General features: G+C 37.2%; 1 protein-coding gene across 2 annotated transcripts in view; it reads left to right on the plus strand.

Moving 5' to 3' along the window:
- The window catches only part of LOC145664558 (carboxypeptidase B-like), a 98,533-nt gene that overhangs the window by 53,948 nt on the left and 24,548 nt on the right, over window positions 1-20,037 (plus strand). For both annotated transcript variants that reach the window (XM_081731327.1, XM_081731326.1), the window contains exon 7: window positions 4,576-4,721. In XM_081731327.1, coding sequence (XP_081587453.1) covers window positions 4,576-4,721 — 146 coding nt within the window. The remainder of the gene's footprint in view (window positions 1-4,575; window positions 4,722-20,037) is intronic.

Consider the following 20,037-nt stretch of genomic DNA (forward strand, 5'->3'; position numbering starts at 1 on the left):
GAGTACGTTGTACCCTCAAGCATCCTCATACTGATAGGAAATTCGTGCGATCAGGGGCAAGAGAATTGGATATGCCTTTTACAAAGTTTACAAGATTCTACGCAAAATACTACGGCTCTATCCATATTTGGTTCAAATAGAATGATCAACGTAATAACAACCACTACGAATATCGATATGGTAAACCGTATGTGGAAAGTAATCGACTATTGGTTTGTGACGGGAAGGAGCAAATATAGAACTACACTGACACAGGATGGAAAACTGAGTTAATTTTTATTATCATTGATAACAGTTTACTTTTAAAAGTATTAGTTTCTGATTTAGTAATAATTAAAATATGTAAGAGACTTTGTGTGCATCCTGTATATGCTCGAAACGCTTCGAATATAAGATATTGTCTCTAGATGGTTGGAAATACTTATTTGAATGCATTCGTTGACGATATTGTGATTCCAGCTGTATTCGTTCGAATATTTCAGCCGTTTTACTTTGCCATGATTTACTTCATATTGTGGCTAGTGCATCATTACGAAAGTTGGTAAATATCCCTAAGAATATCATATACAGGAATTAATTTTGGGGATAATCTGTAACTTTAAAGTTGCGTTATCCACAACTAGAGATGCAAGGGCTCGGAAAAAAACGGCTTTTTTGGAAAAAAAACTCGGTTTTTTCTGCTTTGCTTTTTTGCTTGGGAAATTTTGGGCTTTTTTCAAAATACTGCTTTAAATTGATAAAACAGACTTTGTATCGCTTCTCTGTAACACAAAAAATCATTTAATTAGTGGTTGATGCTGATAATAATATAAAACATCGAAAATAAACTATGAATTTCGAAAAAATATTTCAAACAATTTTTCTTCAACATATTTACATTATGAATTCCACAGGATTAACCAATGTATATAATAAGAATTTTTAAACCTCCTATATACAAAAATAAGCAGAGTGTGCAAGAACCGTGGTTGTTTTTGAAAATGCCAAAAACCCGTTTTTGGGGGGATGTTTAAACCAGGCTTTTTTGACTTAGATTTTTTGCTTTATGTATTTATATTACATATTCACAGAAATAAGTTTGTTTCGCCTTGATGTTATTATGCAACAGCGGGGTTATGCCGGAAGAACTCCCATAAGCTTAAAGAAGTGCGGTCAGTAAATTTCTTAAGTTGAGAATCTCCCGCCCTAGCCATTGGGAAAATCCCGTCATTACTTGAAATGTAAGACAATAACGGGAAAATCCTGTTATTGCTTTGCATGTAAAATTTAAAGGTCAACGTACCATAATCAGTACGCTAAAACTGAGATATTAAATTACAAATTTAGTACCGGTACGTAGATATCATTGAAAGTCCAATCCAAGCTAATGTTGGAAGCTACGTAAGCAATCGATAAATTTTGCCAATTTCTATCAATATATTTAAGCAATATTGGCTTCTTTATAAAACAACACGCATTTAGGCATGCAGAAATATACAATTTGGTTTGTTTCGTATATTTAGGTTTAACATCCTTACGAAATACCGAGGTTATCAAGAAGAAGACTTTCGCTTAAACTGACATCCGAACCGCTACTTGGGTTACGCATGAAAGAAGGTTTGTGGTTCGACCGAGAATTGAACATGGGACACCTTGATTAAAAGGTGAAAGGGAAATAAAACTATTGCAGGTGGTTTGATATCTGGAAACGTTACCATGAAGTTCACACGATTCGCATTTTTCATTCTTTTTATTTTTGTGGTTTAAACCAGTTATTAAAAAAAAAAAAGTTGGTGTAAACCAGCCAACCCTAAAAGTAAACACTTCTTTTTAAAGAATACACAAATAACTAGCAAAATAGTATGTAGTATTTTTACTTCAAAATATTCCATACCCTCTTTTTGAAACAAAATAAAATTAAAATAAAACATAAGAGAAATACTTAGATTTATATGATACACTTAAAGGCTGCACATCTAGAGCTTTTGGTTCTGTATATTCTTGAAATTCTACAGTTAAGTTTTATAGAACCACCATCACAGTTTACCCAATCCTCAAGTTTTCTAAATTTTTAACAAGAGGGATTCAACATATCATTACGGAACCCCCCCCCAAAAAAAAGACTACGGAATATATTTAAGTTAAGCTAAAGACAACTCCACAACAAATATGACTGAGTGATTAGCTTTTGCGCTTCTATCGGGAAGTCCGGAATTTAACCAGCATTCGACCATTCTGACAAAGCTTTTGTTCATTCCATCTGTGAATGTAGAAATAGTGCGTGTACTGTGAGTTGGCCGACTTCCTTTCTTATTGTTTTTAAATCGTTATTATTAATAATTACCAGCAGTGACGGTTTTGCGAAGGTTAGGGGGGCGGTCTTTCGGACTGAAGCCCGTTCCCCAAAGTTACGGAATGTCTGCAACAAACGAAATATCTATTATTTATGCCTTTACTCATAAACTTTAAGCTCCCGTCAAATAAAAATTACGAATGTTTAAAAAAACTAAACATTAGTAAGAAACCCTTCCCAAAATACTTTTCTAAATCCGCCACTGATTCTCAGTATAAAATGATTTTTAAAGTTGTATCCGGAAGATTATTGCTAAACATATAAACGAAACGAAATATTAGTTATGCCTGTACTCATAAACTTCAAGCACTTCCCAAATAAAATTAGGACTTTTTAGGAAACGAAACAATCAGAAAAAACCCTCCTAAAGTACTTTTCTCAATCCGCTACTGATTATTTGTATAAATTGGTATTCAAGGTTGTGTCCGGAAAATTATTGCTAAATCACTTCACAGCTACAGTATAACAGAAATATGGAAGTACGGCTTGACGGATATATTGAAAAACGTACGCTTTGACGGATAAATAGAAAAACGGGCAAGTTTAACTTTTGCGCTAGAAGCTAGAGTACTAAAAGCTCTTAGAAATGAAACACGGATGACAAACTAGAGAAGAAAAGAGATGTCGATAACTCAAAAGTTAAAATGAAGTTAAATAGCCTCTAAAATTACTCTCAAATACTACATTCTTCATGTTAGCTTTAATTCGTAAAACACGTGCTCCATCCATCTTGATGGTGAATTTCAGAGCGAAATATCACATTCAGGTCATGGAATTCTTATCTAACTATAGAATATACTATAAGAAAGCTATTTAGATAGAAAAATCATGAAGTTGAAAAAAGCCAAAATTTCCAAAATTCTCGTTTTTTTTCCAAAAAAACCGGCTTTTTATGTGAAAAAACCATCGATTCAAAAAAGCCGGCTTTTTTGCATCTCTACCCACAACGTTCGATCAATCTGAAATCCATAAGATAAAATACCTACTCAATCGATATGGGACTTTTAAATATCACTGTGTTCTGTGGGTCAAAACTGTAGTTCACATCCAGAGTAGGCGTATAACCAGGATATTGTACAGGAAACTAAAACAAAGCCATTAAAACAGACGTATGTGATGTATTATGATAGTAAATACTTTCGAACCGTGCGCTGAGGAGAAAGGCATGGCTCCGGTAGTGGGGTGCCGAGATACGTTTAATAATATTCTTGTTTATTGATACCTTTTATATTAATTGCATTATAATTTAAAGTAGTAGTGAAAGAAATTAAATTTTTAATTTAACGTCCCGCGATTATATCCTGTAGGCTAGAAAAAGACAACCAATTATTGCAACTGAATATTAGAAAATAAGTAGTGAAACGAGAAGTAAACTTAGTTGAAACTGGAGAACTCCAATAAGGCACACAGATGCGTTGTCCTTTACAGTTTCACATGAAATGAGATTGAATCAGAGACCTTACTATTAAAAGTAAGCATTATCAGGGTCACACAATATCCCTTTCTCATATTTATATTCTATAAATTGTTTCATGGTTTGTAAGTGAGTGTGAGGGATTATATTCTGAAAGACATCTGAATGTAACAAAATAATCTCTTAAATTATAATACGTATCATATGCCCAGACCGTTAGGTTCCTATACATTGATTAGATTGTCGCCAAAGGCGCCCATGTTGTGGTTTCCAAGGGGGGCAAGTATAAGCGACGTTTCAAATATAGTTTCAAATTTTGCTGTAACTAATGTAAAAATTCTATTGGGTTTTCAATATTCCCAAGTACAATTTCGTCTTAGAGAGGGCGAGCGCCCCACCTTGCCTCCCTGATGGGCGTCCTTGATTGTCGCACTAACATTTCGCTGAAATAGACATAAGATTAAATTATTTATGTATAATACACACTACGATGTTATTATTAGTATTTCTTCCGTTGTCGTAACTTTTGTATTAAGTTCCTTATGAGACGAATATCTTGTTGCCGTGTCACAACAATTCCTTGGAAACTGCTTTCTAGATGGAGGCTTGGCAATAGCATTCATTTGATCACACGAAACGTCAGTTAGACTGCCACATAATATAGTGACTGGTTTTCGAACTCTGTACCACCCGTCTTAACTTAACCGTATTCATTCTATTAATGAAACAAACGTAGAATTGCAATTTATCATGTAACTAGTTGTTACTACATTATGCGTATTAAGAAAGTTTTCATTATGATTTAAATTTTGCATATCATCTTCTACAGAGAGCGGTGCAAGCGGCCACCCATGTGATCTAATTTACTCAGGTCCTTCAGCATTCTCTGAACCTGAAACGCAAGTGATGAGAGATGTTATATTGGCTAATGCTGATAGAATTAAACTTTACCTCAGTTTTCACAGCAATGGAAAGGTATGGCAATAACTCTATCTGTTAATATACATGTTCGTCTCTGTAATTATCTACCTGTCTATGCAGGGTTGTAGCCAGCAGGTTTACCTAGAAGAAGCCCGTCGTTTTTCAGGGAGCAGCTACAAAATAAATAAATAAAAAAAAAACTAGTGATTTTGACGCCTGGAAAAACAGGAAAGTTTTGGTTTCCGTCCGGGTCCTAAAAACACACGCTTTTATCTTCCCTTTTTCTTTGCTTTTCTCCATAAATATTATGTACCAGGTAATTTTTTATTATGCTTAACCAAGAACTACTGTCCCAGACCAATCGATTCTAGCAAATGTAGCAAGCTATGCATTTGGTCATTCCTTACACGGAAGAGGTAAAGTATTATTTTTCGATCGGTAAGGATCGGTAAATAATTTACCGTAATTTACTAATTATATGTAAACTTTGTTATTTTTAAATGACTGAAGAGAAGTAATATTACGATGATGTTTTAAAAGCTGGTCATTTGGATGGTCCAGGAAGTTATTTGGGGGAGGGGGGCTAGCCCCGATGGTCCCCCGTGGCTACACCCCTATGTCTATGTCTTGCAATAACTCTTTCAATATTTACTGTGTTCTATACCTTTAAATACTTGATAGTAACCGGTTCAAAGAAAAGAGTAAATGAAAATGCTAATATTGTGAAGACAATGAAGTAAGTAGTAACAGTTATTAAATTGTTGAAACGTGAGTAGTGCTCAGTGGCGTATTTAGAGTGGGGGCTTCCGCGCTTAAGCCTCCCCCGAAATCTTACTTACTATAGTAAAGTATATGAAATATCTTGCAGAATTTTCACATTTTCAGGCGAAGCCCCCCCGAAAGTTAGCAAAGCCCTCCCCGAAACAAAATCGTAAATACGCCACTGTATATAGTACTAGTAAGACAAGAAAAGAATTTGTTCTGCAGCGTTGTGATCTATTTCTCTCACATCCAAATAATAGAAATGCATTTCATACACTCTACTCTGATATTCTTAAAATAAAATGATAGTAGATGGCAGTGATTATTATTATCAATATTATTTAAACAATTAAGAGAATGTTGCATCGTTTTCAGACAGTAATGCGAGTATATATTCCTTCGTAATTCTCAATATTACATACACTTGAATTGTTTTCAGTTATTGTTTACCGGACTAAGTTTCATACTTAAGCTTAACTAATTACACTGAAAAAGTCTGAGAAATTAATGTTAAAATTGTAAGTAACGTCTCTCATCTCTAATCTATTTTCTGGTCTAAGCTTTTTTCTTTTACTTTTTGAAGGAGAGCAAGCTTGTAGGCTTGGCGGCCTCGTTTACTGTTAACTCCTTCACTAGCTTTAAAAAATACATAAGTATTAGACGAAAGGAACTATCGAAAAACACTTCGAACGACATCAACATTGAGCATTCCTGAAATTAAATACGTAAATTTTAGATCCCTATTTACTGATTGTTATTTCTATGATTTGTTAGTTTTGAACTTAAAGTTATGCTATTCAGCATTGAGATTTTATAGGACGTGATATATATCTTACTCGTTGAATCTGAACCACATGAGCTCCTACCGGGAATCGAACTACGGTTGCCACATGTACCGAATTAGGCCGGACATCCCAAATTTCGCTATCGAAATTCTTAAGTAATATTTCGACCCACGATGTATAGGCCTACTAGTGCTATCCAAAAAGACTTTTCGGAAAACTGAAAATCAGCTTTTGAAGAAGTTGAAATTTCAAAACATCGATTTTCAATTTCGGTTTTGAAAATCGATTTTCGGTTTTCGGTTCTCAAACACGATTTTTGGTTCTCGGTTTTCCATTTTCAAAACTGATATCCAGTTTCGGTTTTCGAAACCAAAAAAATCTTCTTTTAGTTTTCAGAACCAAAAAATCAGTTGCAGTTTTTGAAATCGAATTTTCAGATATTCGATTTTCCAAAAGACCGAGAATCGAAATTGTCATGAATTGAAATGTGAACAGCACTAATGTGTAAATATGATTATTGATGTATGAATATGATCTTGTTAAAATTTTTGGTGTTGGCAGCAGTGTTCGTTGGTTTCCCATAAGTAAATTTCCCGACTGACAGATAATTTTCCCTTATTTGTTGAGTGTCCAATACGTATGACAGAAGTTGTGTGATAAGATTGATATAGTTATATTAAAGGAACGCCAATTTCATTTGTTTTATTCATTTGCTTTTTGCTTCTATTATTTTTTTAAACATTTTCCTTGACTTTTTTACAAAAAGATATACACAAATACACCCAGCCAACCAGTGGCGTATTTAGGGGGGGGGGCTTCCGGGCTTAATCTTACTTACTATAGTAAAGTATATGAAATATCTTGCAGAATTTTCACATTTTCAGAAAGTTAGTAAAGCCCTCCCCGAAACAAAATCGTAAATACGCCACTGATAGTGCTGGTCATAAAGGGTTAATGTATTATGTTTAACAATAAATGATGGTGCAAAACTCCTTTGAACAACTAAAGTATAATAAAATTTACAGTTTTAGTATTTCACTATTGAAAATACACGTTAACTATCTGAAGAAATTGAAGAGAGAAGAAACACTTAGAAAGAAACTAAATATCAACTATTTTCCTTCTTTTCATGCATAATATACATTTTGAATCACTCTGTACACCCACAAAGCATTGTGTTCTCCTTCGCGACGCAGCGAACTGGAGACACAAATAACTTCTATGTACCTATCGTAACAAAATAAATTCTTGCTTAATTTAAATTATTACAAAGCAATTATTTACGAGCATACTTTTCTAAATAAACCACTTGACTACCAATATAATATTAAGTATTATAACTATCATCTATAAAATGTCTGTTCCTAGTCAAACAAATTAATGGCTAATTAATGCAGGAATTTTGAAAAAAAAAACATACAAGCAAGGAACTTTGCACAGTTGTAGTTTTTGACCTCCTTCTCCTAAAAATTAACCTTGAGCTTCGGCCCCGCCGATTTTCAGTTTTGAGCCGATAATTCCAAAATGAGCAGAGACAGCGTAAACTATAAAGAATGATGATATGTAGAGAATAAAAAGCACACATTTTGGTGTATAATACATCTCTCTAGCTTTATTCGTACGGGAGATATAAAATTTTAAGTTTTGGAAACTTAGTTATTTTTTGCAGAGAGTATGGTTTATCTGACAGAATTCGATCACTACAGATACTTACGCATACTTACTCAAATTGTACATTGAAATTATTTTAATACTCTTAAACTGAAACGGAAGAACAAAGTTACCCCTCTGGCTTCAATGAATGTAGGAATAAAAATCCGAGACAATAATATAGTTATTAAAATACCAGAATTATTTAATTATCTATGTCGTAAAAGGAACTGATCAGTTGGAAGATTGTTTCCGATATGAGCTTTTGCAAATGCTCCACTCATGCAAGGGAAGCTTTTGCAAATGCAAGGGAAGAAGGTCGCGATACTTTGCGTTTAATGAGTGAAGCATTCTTATCAAATAGTGTTAATATCGCAGTATTAAAGAAATTAAGTTGTTCGTCTATACACGAAGAATTCTAGATTACCTGCCAAGGAATATTTGCCGCATTAAAGAAAACGGCAGCTTCATTTATTTTATTTAAGTTTCTGTACGAAATAAATTTTGACTGCCTCTTCGGAGTGTGTATAGAGTAGCAGGCGAACATAAGATCGTTGTAAGATATACCCGGAATTGGTAATTGTCCATAGTGAACATTTTTTTTTGCGGATTATTAGTTAACATGAGATCGAGTAGTGTAGGGATGCGCACGAGTCGAGACACACTTTGTAAAATTCGAGACGAGTAGAGTTAAACGTATTTCTCGACTCGAATTTTCGAGTCGAGACTCGAGTCGAGTCGAGACAGCTGGTAAAAATCTCGACTCGACTCGAATATTTTTCTATAATTTTTAATATTATTTTGAAGAAAGTACTCGCTCAGAAACACTCGACACGAGAATTTCGGAAACTGCAGGACTTGTCGCGTGTTCGAGGAGTGCTGTGGTGATTGTCTTCAACAAGTGGAGAAACCAAGGGGAAAAGACATCAAAATGTCGAGGGGTTGGGCGCCCCCCACCTCATTACAGATGTCGAACATCGTAGGCTGGGCAGACTGGTAAAACAGAACAGGCAGCGAACTGCGTCGGAACTAAGATCAGAGTTTAATGCTGGGCAAAGTGCAAGTGTGTCTGAACTAGTGTTGTCAAATTTCAGGAAATTTTGAACCTGCTTTTTAAAAAAACGTTTTTTCGATTTTCCGGAAAAATTGAAAAAAATGTTCGTATTAAGTTAATTTTACTAGTAATGATATCTCTTTTTCAAACAGCGAAAAATGTAAGTTCAAAAATTTCAATATTGCGAATATTAAAAAATAGCACTCGAAAATAAAACTATTCCAATTATTATCTATATATTAAAATACTAGATTTACGCGTATATGTTTCTCCTCACAGAAAAGTTTATATGTTTGTCTCCAATGCTTTCAACAATGAGATCTCGAACCCACAAGTGCTAGAAACGTGCCGTTTTCATTTGTCGATTCCAAATTTTGTGTAAATTGTGCAGTTCTAATTGAATATTTTTATTTAGAAAAAACATGGCTATTAGTTCTTTATTACATTTATAGGAGTACATTAGAAGTACTGTGTGGGCGCGGTGGCTCAGTGGTAGGGCGTTCACCTTCGGTGCTTGGGGCCCTGGTTCGATCCCAGATCGCGCCTGTGGACTTTGTGGTGGACAAACACCATGCTCGTGGGTTTTCTCGGGGTCTCTCGTTTCCTCCCACTTTCTTCATTCCGCCATTTCATTCATTTCTGATCATCACCGTCTCCTTTAGCCTAACCGGCATAACCGTGGGACGTAAAATTCAAGATTTCATTTCACTAGAAGTACTGAAATTTTTGAAAAAGTAAAGCATCATACTCTTATATATTCCAACATCACATAGTTGTATATAGGGGTTGTATGTCTGTCAGGCGTTTGTTTCATGGCCAAATTATAATGAAAAGGAAGGATAACCATTTCTCCAGTCTAAGATTAATCTTCATTGTTTGGAGAGTTTTTTTTTCAATAAACACCGTTTATCGCTGACATAATTAATTGTGTGTGTACTTTATTTACTTATTAAATAATGCATGCAAATGCATGCATACACGATATGGGCATTCAGTAAATGAATACTTAAAAATTTGAATTCAATTATCTATACAAGCCGGCTACGAGTCTTTTGTTAGCCGGGTACGGGTGCAGTCCAAACTACTCTTTGGATTGAGCTTCTTGCCGGATGTGTAGCGTACCGAAGGACCACACAGATGTTATCGAAACTATTGTGCTATTGTTTTTTTTTGTATGCTTTGGCAGAAATTTCTGTAGACTTCGAAGCCCGCCAGTGAAGCCATATGTAGTATCTTGGTGCTAGATCTAGCATAATTCACTCCCATTTAGCATCTAGCATCTTGACTTTAGCATCTTGGCAAAATCTCATTCTTTCCTCTGGAGAACAGAAAAAGAACGAACATTTAGATGGCTCACTGACCGTTGGGAATTGTCCCTTAGTTGAAGCGATGGTTGGAGTAATAAAACCAGTTAGTATATTTCCGCTGTTGTATTGTTGAATTCACAGAAATGTTCAAAAATAAGCAAACCGTGACTCTGCACAAGATGTTTACTTACAATAGTTTTATTATTGTCAACTGAACCCTGAGTGTCTGGGATGTTTCTGTCCCTTCTCACTTTACAACTTGAGAGGGGAGGGGGTATGATCATCAGAGTACACCGCTAAAAGAAATGCTTCAGTGCTGCGTCGGAAGCGGCATGTTTTGTACATATTTCTTAAAATGTTATCCATTCATAAAGTATAAATTCCCCCTTCCTCCCCTGATTCTCTTTCCAATACAGAGAACCGACTCTTTAAATGAAGAAAGAACCCTGAACCCTCCCGAAAATGCAAAAATGAATGATGCGTACAAATAAATCTGTGGATGAATCAAATAATGCAGATACATGAGAAGATGATGACGAAGATAACAGTGGTTGATGCAGCGCAGTCCACCACATGTAAATAGATTTGAAGTGTTCATATTTGTGTATGTGTACGTGTATATGTGCTTGTTTCTGAGTATTTATATGCGCGTGTGTCTTGTAATTGTTACATTAATATCCACTGGATTAAGTGGAAGTATAAAATGGATTTGATGACTGCCAAATTAATGTCACCTTGGTAAGTCATTATTTTTTAATATTTAGTAATATTAAATTAGATTATAGTTTAGCGTCGTTTTCAGGAGCAAAGCTCTACAAGACGTGAGCGTACAGTTTAACGTCGGATTTGAAACACATGAGCTCCTACCATGAATCAAACCTCGTTCGAGAAATGCGCATACGCTAAGCACCCTGAACCCTCCCGAAAATGCAAAAATGAATGATGCGTACAAATAAATCTGTGGATGAATCAAATAATGCAGATACATGAGAAGATGATGACGAAGATAACAGTGGTTGATGCAGCGCAGTCCACCACATGTAAATAGATTTGAAGTGTTCATATTTGTGTATGTGTACGTGTATATGTGCTTGTTTCTGAGTATTTATATGCGCGTGTGTCTTGTAATTGTTACATTAATATCCACTGGATTAAGTGGAAGTATGGGAGGAACGGGGAGTTCAACATTTAGTAATATGTATATTAAGTTGTAAAATTATATTCGCTTAATTTTCACTAATATAATCTTCACAATGTAAAGCATTCGCTAGTCACGTTATCTTGTTTAAAAACAAAAAGCCTATTTCGGGGTTGGACTGCGGGATGATAGAAATCCGAAAGAGATGTTTTTATTATATTTTGTACAGTAGATCTGCTCCTTCATAATCTCCGTGTTTGATAAGAATTTACCACCCTGGCTCACGAAAATGTATACGTAATATAAAAAAACCATGCACATTAAATGCCAGACTAATATAGCAAACATTGAAGATGCCCCCCTAGAAAATTTTCTTCGGCCGCCCATGCAGACACACAATTTCGCAACTCAGTGGATACGATGTGGATATATTCAAAGCCCACTGATTTACCCATCATATTTAAATCTTATAAAAATATTCTCAGTGAATACTAACCTGAGGAGAACTATTTTTTTTTAATTCGATCGCAAAAGTTTTTTTTTTTTGTTCACCAGGTCTCGGTAATCGTCCGGCACGAAAACAAGTTTCTGCAAGTGTTTCCCCAGCAATTTTTTTGAGAAAGGGGTCCTCCAGGAGTGTTATTTAGGGGGTAATTCCTGCGTTTGTTATATACACATATATAGATATAAATATAAATATACTGTGTATATATATAAAGATAAGTAGGAGCGGGTCTTTAAAATTAGTTCGGAAAGATAATATGAAAATCTGGCATAATTTGCAAGAATCTAGTCTAATATAAAAAATAAATAGTTTGTTTGTTTGATTTTGTCTGTCTGTATGTGGCATGGGGACCAAACGAATGGACCGAGAGTTACCAAATTTTGGTCAGGGGTACCTTGGCCCAGGCCCCTGATCAAGACGAATCTTTTTTTTTTCAAAATTCGAACCAGGGGGTCTCAGGGGGCGCTAACAGGGACATGTAAAAGTGGTAGAAAATGGCCGATATTACTGTCGAATTCATAGTTATCGCCGTCGTTGAAATCAATGATGAAACTCTGATCACATTAACTTCCAAATTCACCCTATTCGGGCCGGGGGTCACCGGGGCGGGGTCGGATACCGAGACAAGTAAAAGTAATCCAGAATGACCGTTATTAGTGTCAAATCCATAGTTTTCGCGGTCGCTGAAATCAATGGTAACAATTCCATTAGCGATGATTTGCAAATTTAGCTACAATTGCATGCGGGCCGGGAGTCAGTGGGTAGGGGGATCCAAAACATGTAAAAGTAATCCAAAATGACCGATATTAGTGTCAAATCCATAGTTTTCGCGGTCGTTAATATCGATGGTGACACTTCCATTTGCGATGATTTGCAAATTCAGCTATAATTGAATGTGGGCCGGGAGTCAGCAGGGGATACTGGGACATGTAAAAATAATCCAAAATGACCGATATTAGTGTCAATTCCATAGTTTTCGAGGTCGGTGATATCAATAGTGACACTTCCATTAGCAATGATTTGCAAATTCTGCTATAATGAATGTGGGCCGGGAGTCAGTGGGGGGGGGATACCGAGACAAGTAAAAGTATTCCAAAATGACCGATATTAGTGTCAAATCCATAGTTTTCGCGGTCGCTGAGATCAATAGTGACACTTCCATTAGCGATGATTTGCAAATTCAGCTACAATGTATATGGATCCTGAGTCAGCGGGGGGGGGGATACCGAGATAAGTAAAAGTAATCCAAAATGACCGATATTAGTGTCAAATCCATAGTTTTCGTGGTTGCTGAGATCAATGGTGACATTTTCATTAGTGTTCACTTGCAAATTCAGCTACCATTGTATGCGGGCCGGGAGTCAGCGGGGGGGATACCGAAACATGTAAAAGTAATACAAAATCACCGATATTAGTGCCAAATCCATAATTTTCGCGGTCGGTGAGATGAATGGTGACACTTTAATTAGCAATCACTTGCAAATTCAGCTACCATTGTATGCGAGCCGGGAGTCAGCGGGAAGGGGGCGGAGGATACCAAGACATCTAAAAGTAATCCAAAATGATCGATTTAGTCTCAGATCCATAGTTTTCGCAGTTGCGGAAATGAGGGTAATACTTCCACAGGCCTTGACTTCTATACGTACAATTACCTAATATATATATAATATTTAGCTAATATACAATATATATATATATACTGATCAAAAAATTAGGGAATCAGATGAAATCACATGTTAAACTTCTTACGAATAATGTGAGAACACTGTATCTTGTCCTGTTCAGATTAAAATCATGAAGGCCCAACGTGCAAATGAACCGTTTGGAACATCTGTGCATGTGATCAGTGACGTGGCGCTACCAGATATCATTTTGTAGTGTGGCGCTGCCAACACATCTCAGCTCCAGGATACCTTTGTTCTCATTGTGTTTAGTGCGTCAGAAATCTACGTAGTGAAATTGCGCAACAACGTGATTTGCCAGACTCGTTGGCATGGCGTGCTGTCGGCAGGTTGGAAGCTGGTCAGTCTCGGTGGTAGGTGGCACATGCCATAGGAGTGGCACAAAGACAAAGTGTGATTTCCCGATTGTGGAATCGATTTCAAACAACTGGAAGTGTTCGAAGAAGACAAGGGCAGGGACTTCCCCTAGCAACCAAAGCCAGAGAGGATCGTTATCTCTTGTTAACAGCCCGTCGAAACCGGCGTCAGAATACAAGTCTGCTCCCGCAAGCCTTCCGAACAATAACAGGACGCACAACATCCACTCAAACGGTCCGCAATCTCCTTCAAGAAGGTGGTCTCTACGCATGTAGGCCTATGGTGTGTATCCCATTAACTGCACGACACCGTGTTGATCGAAGAGCGTAGGCGGAGGAACGTCGTGGGTGGGGACGCAATGAATGGGGCAATGTTTTGTTCTCTGATGAGTCTCGATTCAGTGTAGAGCCTGATAATCGACGTCTTTTCATCTGGAGAGAGTGTGGAACACCACACAATCCCATGTTTGATACCAGTATCATGGTGGTGGACTGATGGTGTGGGCAGGAATCAGCATTGGTGGGCGTACTGAGCTCCACATCATCCAAAATGGCTCTTTGACGGCTCTCAGATATAGGAATGAGATCATGAAAACTCTTGTTCTTCCTTATGTTGGTGCCATTGGTGATTCGTTCCTTTTCATGGATGACAATACTCGTCCTCACAGAGCTCGGTTAGTGGATGAGATGCTGGATGCTGAGGGTATCGCTCGGATGAAGTAGCCAGCATGCTCTCCGGATCTCATTCCAGTTGAGCATGTCTGGGGATATGCTTGGCAGACGAATTGCCACTAGGCCAGTAAATCCAACAACCATTCCAGAGCTGGAAGTCGCTCTTCTGGATGAGTGGCACAATATCCCCCAAGAACTCATCGATAATCTGATTAAATCCATACCACGCAGGTGCGAGGCTCTGTTGGCTATTCGAAGTGATCATATGACATTAAGGAACAATCAGTGTTGTTGCCTTGCCTGTTTGTGAGCAGTTCGAGAGGTGCACACATAACCGTCTTGTGTCATGAGCCATGTGAACAAGGTTTTCCGTGCCCCAACACCAGTATGTGCCCCATTTTTCTAGTGCATCTTAAAGCATTCTTTCTTGTATGATATATATGAGTCAAACACAAGCTTATTCATACACTATCTTAAGGTCTTGTGTGATATTTCAGCTGAACCCCTAATTTTTTTGAGCATTATATACAGTATATATATATATATATATATATATATATATATATATATATATATATATATATATATATATATATATATATATATATATACGTGATCGAAAATGGTCTCGAATCCATACTCGCTGGGTCTCGAATCCATGAACAGAAGATGCCGTTTAAATCCACAAATTCAGCCCCATTAGTACTCTGAGGAGGATGGTGACATGTAAAGATAATTGGATAATTGAAAATTATTTATATCCAGTGGCGTATTTAGGGCTGGCTTCCGGGCTTAAGCCCCCCCCCCCGAAATCTTACTTACTATAGTAAAGTATATGAAATATCTTGCAGAATTTTCACGTTTTCAGGCAAAGCCCTCCCCGAAAGTTAGCAAAGCCCCCCTTCCCCCCGAAAGAAGATCGTAAATACGCCACTGTCTATATTAATGTCAAATTCATAGTTTTGGGGCTCCACAAGTTCATTGGTGACAGTTTTGGTGCCCTTTGTGTCCAAAATAAAACGTATTCTCCTCGTGCGAAGAACGGATATTCTGCTAGTCTGTAATAATAACTAACGGAAGTTTCACTTAATATATTTCTCGCTGCTCAAATTTACTCACTTGTGCGGTATATGTGTGTAAAGTAGAATTAAAACCTGTTGCTTTAAGTATTTTTCCGTTAGCGAAATACATTGTATATACAGTAGGACGTCGATAACCCTAACGTCAAAAATCCGAACGCGGTCCCTAGAAGCTTTTTACATTTTCTCTTAACGCTAGCGTTAAACAAACAATAGCGTGTCCATCGACGTTATGTGAAGTCAGTGTTTTTACAAAAGTTCATTTATATGTAATTGTTTGTCATGTACTTTTATTTTTATTTTTCTTAGGCCTATAAGTTTTAAGTGTGACTTACAAGAACAGTGTTATTTAGAGTACAAGCAAGTTCTTCAGAAACATTAAACGTAAGTAGCCTTACGTACGGCAGTGGCGGCGTTTGGACGTTAAAAGTGGGGGGGCAAGACATGATCTGAATATTTGTATGTCAATCTTAGTTTTCCTGGTTGTTTCTAACACTTTGTTTCACGAAAGGCTGTATAACTAATAGGATACTATATTTTTAAGTTAAAATACTGTATATCGTATTTCATATTTTATTAAGTAAATTGACAAAACCAACGCAAGTAGGTACTAGACCTTTGTACTCTGAAATAACGAAAATGTAAGAAGAGATTTGATTCCTTGCTCATGAATATCTTAAAATTCTGTCTGGAAAATTGTGTAATCAGATTATTTAATAACAAATTTGAAAACCAAATAAATAGAAATAACAATATTAATCATAGTAATGAATAAGGAGTCTTGTTTTGTAGATGCTATACTGAAACGGGATAATTGAACAACTTAATTTTTAGTTCCACACATGCTATTAAATGCATATTATTACTCTTAGAAAATGAAAGACAGTAAATACTACAAGCATGTGCTACGACATTTAAGCAATATTTGCTTTTGCAGCTTCCCGAAGCATGTTCGTTACCACTAGGTGTAGTTTTCACTTTCTTGGAACACATCAAAAGACAACAATACTTAGAATCACTCTACACTTTAGCTATACAAAATAATCCTAAAACCTAGAATTATGTTGAATTCACTAAATTTAATTGTATATACAGTTAAACCCTTAACACACACGACTTCACTCGTATATTACATTATAAACAATGGAAAAGGTAGAAGTTGTTTCTTATTACGCTCTTTTTAATCAATATTCCTTACTTTAGAAAGAAGATAAGACATTTTAGGAATTGTCAGTTTTTGCGCAATTAAAGAATAACTTGTGAAATACTTCTTTTTTTTGCGAAATGTTCTCTCAATTAGTTTCAAAGCGGCTGACTGACATATCGAGCCTTTGTAAGAAGGGGATATAGAAGCAAAACCTGCTAAATCCATTTTTGAATTTTGTCTGGGAACGAAGAAAAAGTGACGCCCTCATGTTTTCAGAATTGTTGAACAACTTTATTTGTTTAATGGTTGATTTCACTCATTTGCATTAAGTAGGGACCTCTAAACAAGAAAATTGTTACAGTTCTGAAACATAAGGACATCACTTTTTCGTTTCCTGACAAAACTGAAAATGGATTTAGGAGGTTTGGCTTCTATACCTCTGGATTGAAAGTATACTCGAATTGTTGTGCTCCAATAGGTTAATTTTAGGTTGTTTTCCGTCGCACTTAAAACGCAATTCCTGTAGCTTTCTTAACTTCACGGGTAGACAACCAATACGTACTTACGCAACGGCAAATGTTACATAGCACCATTTTTCTTATGAAACAGTAATACATACATAAAATTTATATTTACAAATGAAACTACGATATATACATTAATGGGTTGCTTCAAAAAAGTGGGGGGGCAACTGCCCCCCTTTGCCCCCCCTAATCGCCGCCCATGACGTACGGTATTGTAATTACTGTATGTACTGAATAACCACTGTATCGATAGAAGAACATACCGTACAGTACATGTAAGCCTAAATGGCATTTTCTTGGTCATTTTCGAAAATCCGAACAATTTGAAAATCCGAATACCTGTGGTCCCAATTAATTCGGATTTTCGACTTCCCACTGTATATGTTGCAGACATGTTACAGCAAGTAAGATTACTAGCATCAGGCCAACAAATAGTTTTTAAATTATATTTTCCTGTTTTTGCCAATATTTCCGAACTAATGATTTTTTCTAATGGTTTCAACATTTCCGGAATTTTACATAGAACAATGAAGATATCTCTATGAAATATATGTTTGATTTAACATATTAACTAAACTGATTTTGTGATTAACAAAAATGATGATTCTGATAATACCCAAATTTTCCGTTTTTTCCCCAGGTCGGGAAAACCGTAAGAAAAACTTTTTTTAAACCCAAAATTTCCGTTTTATTTCACAGGCCTTCACAACACTAGTCTGAACACAGAGTGCTTCGAACACTCCTAACGATGGCGAATGTTAACACCATGACATCGGCAACTATAACTGAAAAGAACACGTGACCATCGCCACTAGACCTTGGCACAATGGCAGAGCGTTGCATTGTCTGATGAATCCCGACATCTTCTTCATCATGACGATGTGAGGGTGCGAATCCGTCGTGTTCAAAGGGAACAGCTCCTTGACATCTGTACTGCGGGACGGAGGCAAACTGGCTGGGGCTTAATTATTATCTGGGGAACATTCAGGTGAGCATCCATGTGTTTAGTGGAGCTCGAGCAAGGCAACATGACGGCCGACGCGTCGCACTCTGCTTGCAGACTACGTACACCCCTTCATGACGGCCATGTTTCCCATCGGTAGTGGCATTTTTCGACAAGATAATGCACCATGTCACAAGGTCAGGAGTGTGATGGAGTAGTTCGAGGACCACAGGAGCGAGTTCCAAGTGATGTGCTGGCCCCCAAACTCTCCGGATCTGAACCCAATCGATCACATCTGGGATGTGATTGAACGTGACGTGAGGGGGCATCACCCCCTCCCCAGAATTTACGGGAGTTAGATGACCTGTGTGTGCATATGTGGTGCCAACTCTCTCCAGCGACCCACCGAGGAACATTGCGACCATGCCAAGACGCGTTGCCGTTGTTATTCGTGCCAAAAGGTGGACATACTAACAATTAGGTAGGTAGTCGTAATGGTCTGGCTGATGTGTGTGTATATTTTAACTCGTATATTTTGTCTCGACTCGAATTTCGAGACGTCTCGTCTCGAATTCGAGTCGAGTCGAGACAGAGACTGTCGAGTCGAGACAGCAACATATTTTCGAGTCGAGACACGAGTCGAGACAACATTTTCTCGAGACGAGTCGAGACAGGTTTAAATCTCGATTCGACTCGACTCGTGCGCATCCCTAGAGTAGTGAATGTGATGTAGCAGTATGGAAAATGGGATTTAGAGTGCACATTGTCAGGTTAAGGCCGGATAAAATATCATGAAATGTTTCAGTTTCACTGTTCGACTTTAACATGTTATAATTAAAATCACCGAGAACTAAACAATTTCCATAAAAGAACAAGTATTGCACTATTTCATCTTCGAAATTTTTAAAATTTGCTTTTGGCGGTCTGTACACAGAACAGATTAGAATTTTTTTAATTCCAGAAATTACATTCAATGATAATGTACTCTGCACAGAAGCTGTATTCGTGTGGTGACATAGCCAGAATTTTCGTATCCACGTCATCCCTCACATAGATACCAACTCCACCAGGTGATAACCCGGTAATTCATACAAGCTGCTATTCAAGCTTGGCTTTGCCCACGTTTCGGATACCAAAATCAAGTGCAGACTATTTTGAAAGAGAACAATAGCTTGAAATTCATCGAAAGTGCTTAGAAGGGACTGTGCGTTGACGTGAATGACATTTAGTACTCGGCTACTTGAGGCGATCGCAAAGCGTATTTATTGCTCATGCGTACGCTTGGAATACGCTGACCATGTATTTAAATTTAGGTGGCTAATCTGAAACGCGAAAGCAATAAAAACGCAGAGAAAACGTCAGCTCGAGCGTATTTGGTGCGTTTCGGAACAATAGACCGCCTGCTGTTTAAAACATTTCAAAAGGAAGGACAAAAAGGAAAGACGTGTTGCCAGGCAAGGGGATTATAGCAAGAAACAGCTGCTTGGAAGATGGTTTGTGCAGAGTATTGGAACTCTGCTAGTAGACCTGGACCTGGGAAAAAGACCCGGAAACCCTGACTGGCTTACAGTATGATTTACAACTCTGGCAAAAGTAAAATTACTGAATAGCCACCTTGGCCGCGTTCGCTACAGGGGATAACGCATCAAAAACGCTTTCTCAAATAGCCACTCTGTAAGGGTTGTCCCCGCTGGTGGTTTACACTCTCCTCACACTCTCAGCTATCTCAATCACCTTCACTCGCCTGTCGTCCAACACGATATCAT

The sequence above is a fragment of the Thermobia domestica genome, chromosome 11, assembly GCF_964235325.1.
Source record: "Thermobia domestica chromosome 11, izTheDome1.hap1.1, whole genome shotgun sequence".
Classification (NCBI taxonomy): Eukaryota; Metazoa; Arthropoda; class Insecta; order Zygentoma; family Lepismatidae; genus Thermobia; species Thermobia domestica.